The 10,873-nt window shown below is 43.3% G+C and overlaps 1 protein-coding gene across 3 annotated transcripts; it reads left to right on the plus strand.

The window, feature by feature from the left end:
• Window positions 1-99: 99 nt before the first annotated feature.
• On the plus strand, window positions 100-10,163 carry LOC6506215 (titin). 3 transcript variants are annotated; one of them, XM_014909183.3, is made up of 12 exons: window positions 100-776; window positions 1,658-3,555; window positions 3,631-6,261; window positions 6,321-6,674; window positions 6,734-7,222; window positions 7,280-7,901; window positions 7,960-8,014; window positions 8,075-8,265; window positions 8,322-8,818; window positions 8,883-9,039; window positions 9,108-9,317; window positions 9,378-10,163. In XM_014909183.3, exons 1-12 carry the CDS (start codon window positions 437-439, stop codon window positions 9,902-9,904), a joined length of 7,971 nt encoding a protein of 2,656 aa, XP_014764669.1. In that variant the 5' UTR covers window positions 100-436; the 3' UTR covers window positions 9,905-10,163. The 3 variants fall into 3 exon arrangements, with proteins under 3 accessions (XP_014764669.1, XP_032309804.1, XP_032309805.1); XM_032453913.2 differs by having other exon boundaries at window positions 1,658-6,261; XM_032453914.2 differs by lacking the exon at window positions 6,734-7,222 and having other exon boundaries at window positions 1,658-6,261.
• The last annotated feature ends 710 nt before the right edge of the window (window positions 10,164-10,873 follow it).

A 10,873-nucleotide genomic window follows, 5' to 3' on the forward strand; every position in this document is an offset into this window, starting at 1 on the left:
AGTTTTTGGTTCTCGAAAACAGCCAATTTCCAAGAATTCTTATATATTTTATATAAATATACCAGAAACTATCGCCATCTCTGGTGCCCAGGTTCCAATTCTTCCCACTGATGGCGCTTCTGTGAATTCTATCGTTTTTCGATAATTCTATCAATTTGTAGCCAGCTCTATTGCACATGCTGGATTTTTTTAATTTTTGAGTGGAAAAAAGTCTTAGAAAGTAAATTTATTGACCATAAGTGAAGATCCAGGGCGTTTGAAAAGATATTGAGGGAAAAGATCGTGAAAAGCATAAATTCTGCAGTGTTGAAAGGCTCGACGAAATCAAATGTAAATCATTTTTGCGAAATAGGCGTGCTCAGTTCGGATGTGAAGTCGCATTTTACTGGTGAGATTTTCGTGGGAGACGTCTCGTTTGGTCAAGCATTATTAGAAAATGGATAAGCCCGAGCTACACAGCTTTATGGGGCCTCCGCCGGCTGTAGCCAATTCCAGCAACAACAATGCTGCTGCCTCTTTTCCAGAGGCGTCATCGGCTGGCGATAAAAGTGCACCCCCTCCCAAGCGAATTATCAAGAAAATTAACCTGGACTTCAAGAAGCTCAAGGAATCTGGGCTCGATCGCAAGCTGGCCGAGGCTCTGAGCAAACATAGTCCAGGAGCCAAGCCGGCAAAGTCTTCAATCCCCTCTGCTCCTGCTGCTGCAGCTGCATCTGCATCTGCATCGCCCTCGACGTCGACTGCTGCGCAACAGAAGCCACAATTGCGTCAGCCTGGTAAAAAAAACTTATTACATTTAAAATTTATTATGTTTTCGTAGTTGTATGGCATTAGGCTTCTAGGATTTGTGGCAAATGTGTTTTTAACCATCTGAGTGTATGTGTGAGTTTGAGAGGCAGGGCGAAAATCATAGGCGGTGGCGCAGCTGTTAAATGCGTCCTCTTAAAAGCGTGCTTTTTTGACGGTTCTATTTCACGATTGTCTTTTCTTTAAAGGTCATCATAATATTTGCATTTTTTTAGTTTTTATATATTTACTAAATAAAATATAAAAATAAATACATTTAAAATACGTATAAAGAAATGCTTGATTAGGTTTATTCTTTCTTTTCTATGTAGTACTTCCTATGGAATGGGGCGTATACACTGGGCGGATATTATAACCGATATTTGTATTTGTTTATTTTTTATTTTTATATTTTTTAGTATTCAAATTATTGGAAAATACTCTATTATTTGATATATTTCTGATAATTGGTGGTATATTTTTAGTTTTTTTTTTTTACTATTTAAAACTTTCATGGGAAAAATATCAAAGTATAATCCTCAGACTTATGAGGGTTAATATTTTTTTTTTGAACTCATACCCTGCAAGCCGACTTCAAGTGCCACCCTCGACAGCAATCTTCGTTTTCTTTTGATGGCCCAACCTGTAAATGGGCGCTACCAATGAGGTTAGGGACGAAGTTTTGTTGCTCGTTTGACCCGAGTTCGAATCCCAGTGTTGACTAAACTAAGCTTTTGTTTTTTTTTTTTTAATTACTACTCAATATTTTGATGAACTATTGCTAATTTAATACTTTTATTTTAGTTTTACAACTACATTCGTATTTCTGTAAATAATTTTTTCATTTATGTTTGAATTTCTCTATTTTTAGCGCCACAGCCAATAAAAAAGAGAGCAATGGTGTCGGATTATATTGAAAAAATAGTGCCTGGCCAGACGAATGTGGACAGTTCGATGCATGTTAAGGCTCTGCTTAAAAGCCGAATCCTTAACAAGAGTATGGGTGGTATGCCGGCCAAGTATTCAGCATCCCGACCACCGCCATCTGCTGCTCTGGGATCCCCTGACTCATCGCCCACACCTGGGGTTTTCTCGGTGCCCATAGCCAAGGCGGATGTAACAGTGCGCCAGAAGCAGCCACCATTGCTGCTCAATTTGGTGAACAAGTTACCCAAATGTCGGTCCCTGTGTACGTCTTCTAGTTACAGTAGTCAAAAAAGAAGCACTTCCAAGGAACAGCAGGGGGTTCCACCAAAGGCTCCTGAGATTTCTCAAAAGCCTGCTCCTTCAACTCCAGTAGTGCCTCAGCGGAATTGCACAAATACCATCCAGGAACATAATAACATGACAACTAGTCCTCACCCGCTTCCTCCACCACAGCTAACTCCTCAAACTCCAATCGTTCTACCACAAAGCAGCAAAAGCTCTCTGCCTCCATTGATTGTGCTGGAGAACAAAGTGCTGTCCCCGGATGAGAAGATAGACTTGAGTAGCCTTGCCATTCAACAGGTGAAGCCCCTGGAAAAGACCGATGTGATTTCTCCTCCAGTTCAGGCACCAATCTCCACAAATCCGGCAAAGGGCAAGGTAATCCTAAGCACCCAAAAGCTGAAGCTGTCACGCGAGAAGCTCTCTGAGATGGCCAACGAGATTCGCAACCAGGTGAAGAAGGTGGAAGCTATCCCGCAGCTCGAAACAGTTCCCACATTCAATGCATCATTGAATACCAAACCCAGTAATGTGGAACCATTAACCATTAATAAGGAATGCACTCCCGAAGTCTATAATTCAACCATGGAAACCCCGACTGTAAAATCGGGAGATGTGTCCCTCTTTTCATCCCCAGTTAAACAATCAAAGGAATTGCTGTCTTCGGAGTCTGTTGAGGTTTCCACTGATACTCTATTGATTACAGAGCCGGAGGAAGTGCCTGTATATAATCCTTGCACCCCAGAACCAGAAGAGTTGCTTGAAGTTACAAATATAGAGACCAAAACTGCGACTCCAGAGACAAATCAGTTGTCTAAAGAAGACACTTCTACTTCCACATCCAAGGTTTTGTCCGCCGTAGACTTCATAGCCCAGCTCACAGCTGAAAATACTCTGGACGACAGCAGTTTCATGGAATTATCCCCCGAAGAACAGCGTTTGAATGCCCTTTTTGGAGGCGGCGGCGGCTTCGGTGTTTCTTCTGCAATGCCCGTACAAGAGCCGGAGAAGGTTGAAGTGAATACGGAAATTCAAAAGGAACTCCCAAGGCCCGAGCCGACTGTCTTTGTGGAAACCCCGGCAGATGAGGAGCTGGCGATTGGAAAGATTTTGAAAATGGATGACGTGAATATATTGCACGCCACATTGGATGTGAACAGTGATAGTACCAACATTCTTCGCATAAGTCCCAATGCTGTAAAGTTGCAGAAGAGTGTCGAAGTCTTGGAGAAGATTGCGGAAGAACCAAACTATGTGGAGGCCGATGAGGTTCCTAGCGAAAAACCAAATCTTGCTGCCAATATCTTAGTAGAACAACCAAAAAATTCAAATGACGTGGAAGTGCCTTCGGAGATGAGAGATCCGGAACCAGAAAAGGAGGTAACTCCACCTGTAAGGAAGCAGCCGATGAGGTCCAAGAGAGCCAAGATTAATTTGGTCCAACGGACTAAAAGACCGAGTGCTGCGAAGGCGACTGAAGCCAAGAGACCCAAGCCAGAGTTTGAGGAAAATGATGAGCCGGCGGCTGAGGCAGAGCGAAATGGAGATATGGAGATAGAGGTAATTGCTAATTTCGATAATCCAACCTCAGACATAGTTAGCCCTAATGTATCTAGTATTACAAATAATCCAAAGGTGTCATCAGATGAGGGGCGGAGTAAGGAAGTTAATGATTTGGGAGTAGAACCCGACAAAGAACAATCGCAGAGAACCACGCAGCAGGATGAACCAGAAGTGGAGGAGGAAGAAAATGAAGGTGCATCGAAACCGCCAACCGACAGGGACCTAACCCAGCTGTATCATCCACCCAAAATGCCAAAGAACAAATCCCGCAAACAAAATCAAAACCTGGAGTTATTGGATGATCCACAACCCTCCACAACTGGCAGCAATGTATCCTTAATAGACATCCTTTCCCAGGAGCAACCTCCGCCGCAGGGCGAAGCCAAGATACCATTTCGAAAGGAGCCTGAAGAAGGGGATAGCATAACATGTTCAACACCAGAAGCAAAGGGAATCCAAAACCTAATAAGCCACCTGGAAGCCGAAAAGGTGCCCACACAGACCAAGAAGACCTCTCCCAGTTCTGAAGAAACTCCGAAGGTGGGGTCACGAAAAAAGCTCGTTAAAACGCGTCCAATTCTTGGCAAGAGATCCGCCAGAGTCGCTCAAAACTCCCAGCCAGAAAAGACAACCAGTTGCATTGACCCAGTCCCAATTAGTATAGATGTTAGAAGTCGTGTCCCCACTTCCAGTACCAGTGACGATGATAGATCCGAGACAGTCGAATTGGAGGAGAAACGCACTCGAACTCCAGTTCTTTCTTTTCAAATTGCACAAAAAAAGATCAATGAAACGGACATTAGCGACGATGCTTCTCCAGATCACGATGAGACTGAGGACGAGCAGCTGTCCCATGTAAAAAAGCCACAAGCTATGCCGGAGGTTACCAAAAGCGAGGAGAAAGTTGAAATTCATAACCAAGGAGCTGATGATTCCGACAGCAGTAGCCCTAGGGATTTTTCAGAAAGTGTAGCCATTAATGAGGACTTAATACAAGAAGAACATCCATCGGAAGAGCCAACAAAGGATGTTTCTTCGGAACCAGGTGGCGGAGACACCTCCAGTGTAGTTGAGGAGAATTTGGAAGACTCTTTTAGGAAACTGAAAGATGCAAAGACTGTGATAAACGAAAAGGTTTCACCAATTCCCGAAAATAGTACAAGAAGGAGCAGAAGGTCTACAAAAAAAGCTTCAGAGAAAGAACTTTCCAAACGTGAAAGTGAAATTGAAAATAATGTTTCGACAGAAAAACAGGAAGAATCGACAGTTGAAAAATCAAAAGGGAAACGACAGTCTAGGGCGAGTTTAAAAGCTCAAAAAACCCTGATTCTTCCAGAGGAGTCTAAGGAATCAGAGATATCCATTGCGGTTTCGTCCGCCGCGGAAGAAACTAAGATTCCTGAAGAGCCAACTACTTCCGTCAAATCCCTACGTCAGCGGCAATCTCGAAGTAGAACCCCAAAAGTGGCTAATATTTCAACAGGAGAGATTTCTCAACCTACAGATAGTTCTGTAGAAAATATAGAAACAAAAGAGGAAAAAGAATCAGCCTCTGACAATTGCAAAAGTAAACGAAAGTCCCGGTCTTGCAACTCTAAAAAAACAGTCTCAAAGGATTTGGAAAAGGTGGAAGATAACGAGAACACCAAGACTGTAACTGGAGATAAAAAAGTTCCGGATGAAGATAAGTCTGCAGAGGTAGCATCTAAGAAGCCAAGCAGAAAACGAGCATCTCGAAGTAAGACACCAAAATGTATAGAAGCAACTCCACCGGCTGAGAAACCTATTAATAGTAGCGATAAGCAAGGAGAAGGAGAACTATATGAAACTCCACAGACAACCGAAGAACCTGAGATTATTCCACAAACTAGGGAAAAACGTAAATCTAGAAGTAGAAAAGCGATTCCAGATAAATCAAAAGATTCACAGGAGCGGGAGAATCCTGTATCAAAGCCCGAAGAAGTGGACACATCACAAAGTGTCACTACGAATCTAACAGAAGTTTCTACAACCGAAGAATCTGCAGATAAAACTGAAGATTTGGCTAAAGAAAGTGTTCCAGAAGAATTTAAACTTCCTGAAAAGAGTGTGAAACCTAAAGCAACTCGAAGATCAAGGATTAAAGAGTCGCAACCCGAGTCACTTCAAAGTCCTGTGATAAATCAAGAAGTAGCTAATGAGTCCGATGTCGTTCCAAGTCCAGTTCAGTCCAAAAGACAAAGAAGAAGTCGCTGCGCTGAGCCGAAGTATGTGGATGAAGCTAATTCTGCAATGAAACGGAAGTCGAGGTCCCAGCCGGACCCGGAAACCGCTCCCATACCGCTCCCCAAAGACGAAGAAATCCAGACCCCCAAAAGAAGAAGAAAAGAACCCGAAACGCCAAAAGCTGAAGATGTTGAACCTCCATCGTTGGACACTCCAAAGACTCCTGCGAGAAGGGGAAGGAAGCGAGCAGCCGAAGCGGACTGTGAACTAGCCAAGAAACTGAAGGAAGAAGGTATCACGGTTACTCCCTTTAATCTGCGCCTGCTACTCGTCCGTAAAAGGGAGCAGTTGGAAACCGAAGAGGTAGTGACATGCGAGGGTGAAGGTGATGGGCCTCTGCAATGCGGCCTGTGCCTGGCTCGCAGCTCGACGGAGAATTGGCAAAATCACTTGTTGGAGCACTACGGAGTGGGTTGGCTCATTGAGAACACGCCGGAGGTGAGCTTCCAGACAAATTATATAAGATTCTTCAATGATAATAAAGTTTTGTTTTATAGTTGATAACACGTTCCTCGGCAATGGCGATGATGAAGGCCTTTCTACAGAAAAACCCCGAAAAGCGGCTGGTGTGCCGCATGTGCAACAACAAGTTGACCTCTGCCCAGGGTATGATCCTGCATCTGGAGAGCTGTGCCAAAAAACTTGCGGCAGTTGAAGATACCTTTAATGTGCGTCTGCTACTCATCCGTAAAAGGCAGCAACTGGAAACCGAGGAGGAGTTGACCGACGAGGGCAAAGGTGATGGTCCACTGCAATGTGGCTTGTGTCTGGCTCGTAGCACCACGGAGAATTGGCAGAACCACTTGTTGGAGCACTATGGAGTGGGTTGGTTCACTGACGAACAGCCGGAGGTGAGCTTCCAGATGAATATAAACTTAACAATAAATTATAATTATTATTCCGTTTTAAGGCCATCACACGTTCTTGGGTAATAAGGAAGATGAAAGATTATCTTATTATAAACCCCGAAAAACGTTTTGCTTGCCGCATGTGCAACCATCAACTAACTACTGCCATGGGTATGATGCTCCATTTGGAGAACTGTGGCCGGCAGCGGGTGGAATGCGAGTTCTGTCGAAAACTTTACGCATTCATGTCGCTGCCGCAACATTTGCGAACCTGTCCCAGGAGGCCCAAGGATGGAATTAAAGAAGAACAGGGGAAGGAAATAAAGGAACCAGTGTCCTGCCATGCGTCTGCTGAAAGTACCTTCAGTGCGCGTCTGCTACTCATCCGTAAACGGGAGCAACTGGAAACCGATGAGGTGCTGACCAACGAGGGCGAAGGAAGTGGTTCCCTGCAATGTGGTCTGTGTCTGGCTAGTAGCACATCAGACAATTGGCAGAACCATTTGTTGGAGCACTACGGAGTGGGTTGGTTCATTGACGAACAGCCAGAGGTAAGCTTCCATACCCATCTGGAACTTAACAATAAATAATTTATATTCCTTTTCAAGATCATCACACGTGGTTTGGTTATAAAGAAGATGAAAGATTTTCTCCAGAAAAACCCGGAAAAGCGACTTGGTTGCCGCTTGTGCAACCAACAACTCACCTCCGCCATGGGAATGATGCTCCATTTGGAGAACTGTGGCAGGCAGCGCGTGAAATGCGAATTCTGTAAGAAACTGTACGCATCTATGACGCTGCCGCAACATTTGCGAGTCTGTGCCAAGCGTTCCATGATCGAGAAAGCAAATGAACAAGATCCAGCGGAGGAGTCCAAGGAGTTAGTTTATAGTAATGCCGGCAGAGCTAAGCGCAAGTCCACAATAAAGGCGGAAACAAAGCTGAAGAAAATCGGTGAAGCCCTAACCAGTGAAAATTCAGCGATGGAAACCGACCAGCAGAAAGATTTCGATGGCGACTCTTCCGACTATGATATGGCAATGGATAAGGAGTCATCGGATGAATATGCATCGGAGGGCGCAGACTCTAACGAGGATCCAATTCTTAGCGAAGCTGAGAGCGAGGGCAAGGGCAACAAGAGATCCAAAAAGTCAAAGGCAAATGATGCCAGCAGAAAAAAGAATTCTCGCAAACGACCAGTATTTCTGGGTGACGTGTCAGAGAAACCTTGTAAGTAAAACTGAATTCCCATTAAAATTGTTTAAAAATAAATTTTCGTCTTCTGCAGTGTTTTCTCGTTACATTAACTTGGAGCTTAGGATAGAGAATAGATGGAAGAAATTGTAAGTAAATTACAAAGTAATGTTGAATGTTTAAATATTATTAGATATTATTTTTTTTAGCCTGCAAATCAGTTATGCCAAAGGATCCTTGTTCCCGCAATTCGAACCCAGTTACTCCATAATCTCTCTCGAAGAAGCCCAAACGCTGCTGCCCTCGAATGATTCTAAATCCATGAGATATGCTTTTGGTGGCGCCGAAAAATCAGGTGATTGGAAACAAATGGGACTCTTTGAGGGTTTCATGAATGACGGTATGTTCAGAATCAAGAAAATCTAGCAGGGCCTTACCTATTCTACCCCTTGACAGGTGAATATATTGGCTATCTTGGCGGAGCCATTAAACAATTGGCGTGGGCTCCTCTGCCTTCGCAAGTTAAGACCCAATACCTACTGTGCTCCCTGCGAACAAAGTTGAAGAGCTATACGAAGCATGTCAAAATAGAGGGAAAGGAGGATGCTCTGCTGATGCTGCTGAAATGCTCAGTACCTGATCATAATCCCAGTGATAATTTTTCCGCTCTTCAACTGGACCTCCACTACGGAGTTCGAGTGCCAAACGGACCAGTTCACAGCTTCGTCTTTATGCCCAGTGGTGGCTACGATGAGTCAACCAATCGGTTAGGATTACTGGCAGTGAGCAATTCCATGAGCGATGTCCACATCTACGCCCTGCCTTTGAACCTTCCAGGAGATGAGCAGACTGGCACAGAAAGCAATGTGATTCAACTAAATTCACTTCTGACCCTTAGCTTGGATATAACCAATCCAGTGCAGGATCAATGCACTCGCATTTGTTGGTCTCAGGTGAGTTTTGGGATAGAATACGACTTTAGGAAGATCCTCTAATTGTTTTATTCCTTTTTCCTAGGCGCGGGGGCACAATTTCCTTGTGACAGGCTATGCCAAGGGAAACGTTGCCTGTTGGGATATTGGCGACACAGAAGGCCTCAATTGCATCAAGCAGGACAACCAACTCTACATTGCTCCTTTGAATTTCTTCTTCATAGGCGAACGAAATATTCAGTGTAAGATGAATATTTTCCTTTCATTTTTTTATAAGAGTATATTGATTTATTTTGTATGTTTCGTTTAGATTTGGATCTTCATTACGATGCCAACGGACCACGTTGGTTGGCGGTCGGCACCAATGTGCGCCGCTTTTGTATTTTCGATATTAAAAACTGGTCACAACCGTATCCCTTGGTAGAGGGCTCCAGTATCAGCCACCTGTATGTAACCAGCTTGTTTTGGTCGCCCATTTGTGAGACAATAATTGTCGGCAGCAATGAGCTGTTTGTGAATCGTAAGCTAACCTTCATGTCTAAAGTATATATTTGAAACTTAAACTATTGAAATTTTGTAGGAATGACCCGCAATCTGGCACTGAGCCCTTCCGGCATTAACTACGACTACAAGACCCTTGAGAGTACGGTGTCAAGTACTCGTGCAATGCACTCGAATATCCAGAAAAATTACTTGGTTTTGGGGACGGACAACGGGGACTTGGTGTTCGTGGATGAGCGCGATTTAAACTTTCCACCAGCTCTTAATAAGTCGGCGTTTATTGTACGAGCCGTTTCCACCCTGGACTTGGTTCACTTGAGTGAAGCAACTTCAGATCCCAAGGATCCCATTACCCCGGAGACCTTTTTTCGGGACTATGCTTTGCGAATAAAGCCTGTAGTTCCCGTGCAACCGAAAGGTAGAACCACATACTTGAGTGAGAAGCGCATGCCAAAAAACCTTACCAGTTTGCCCCTGACTCGATACAACTGCGTTCACTGCAATTGGAACAGTCCCGCCAACTCCTTGGTGGCCGTGGGCACCGAACACGGCCTGCTGCGTATTCTCAACTTTCAGCGGGATAAGTTCTTTCAAAGACAGCCCTAGTAGTTGTTACCCTCTGAACGAAGCACTCATCTGAGATTATAATTTATTGTTTCTACTCATTAAGCTGATTAGTTGTTAGGAACTAGTTATTGAAGTTATATGTGAAAATTGTATAATTATGGTTTATTTATAGCTGTTGTAAAAATATAAATACTGCGATTTTATATGGAGTTATCTTAGTATTTAGAAATAATTATAAGTCTAATGTGCTTCGCAAACAAAGAATACATTTTGTATTAAAATTAAAAATTTTCATGGACGTTGAAATTCATTTTTATTTCGAGCAGCTTCCAGATGGAATATTATCTCAATTACTAAATCTGTTAAGATAAAGATGAATCATAAATCAACATGCTTGCACTTTCGCTATTATAAACAAGAAAGGAAAGCTAACTTCGGGCGGAGCCGAAGTTTATATACCCTTGCAGTTGAGTCGCAGTCCGCTAGGTGGCGCCACGCATCTTATATTATTAGATATATAGCGGATCGTATATAGTTGGCCGATCCTTATGAAACTTGGAAAATCGAATTATTTTGCCAAAAGAGGAATCCATTGAAACTCCCATCCTTCTAACTTGAAAAACAACGAAGTTATAGCATTTCCGATCAATCAGTTATATGACAGCTATAGGATATAGACGGCCGATCCTTATGAAATTCGACAAATCAGATTGTTTTTCCCAAAATAGAATCTCTACCAAATCCCATCTTTCTAACTTAAAAAACACCAAAGTTATGCCAATTTCGATCGTTCTATGACAGCTATAGGATATAGTCGGCCGATCCTTACGAAATTTTGTACATAAGATATTTTGGTCAAATATAACATGTGTAGAAACTCCCAACCCTCTAACTTAAAAAACACCAAAGTTATGGCATTTCCGATCAATCAGTTATATGGCAGCTATAGGATATAGTCGACCGATCCCGGCCGTTCCGACTTATATACTGCCTGCAAAGGAAAGAAGG

The sequence above is a fragment of the Drosophila ananassae genome, chromosome 2R (assembly GCF_017639315.1).
Source record: "Drosophila ananassae strain 14024-0371.13 chromosome 2R, ASM1763931v2, whole genome shotgun sequence".
NCBI lineage: Eukaryota > Metazoa > Arthropoda > Insecta > Diptera > Drosophilidae > Drosophila > Drosophila ananassae.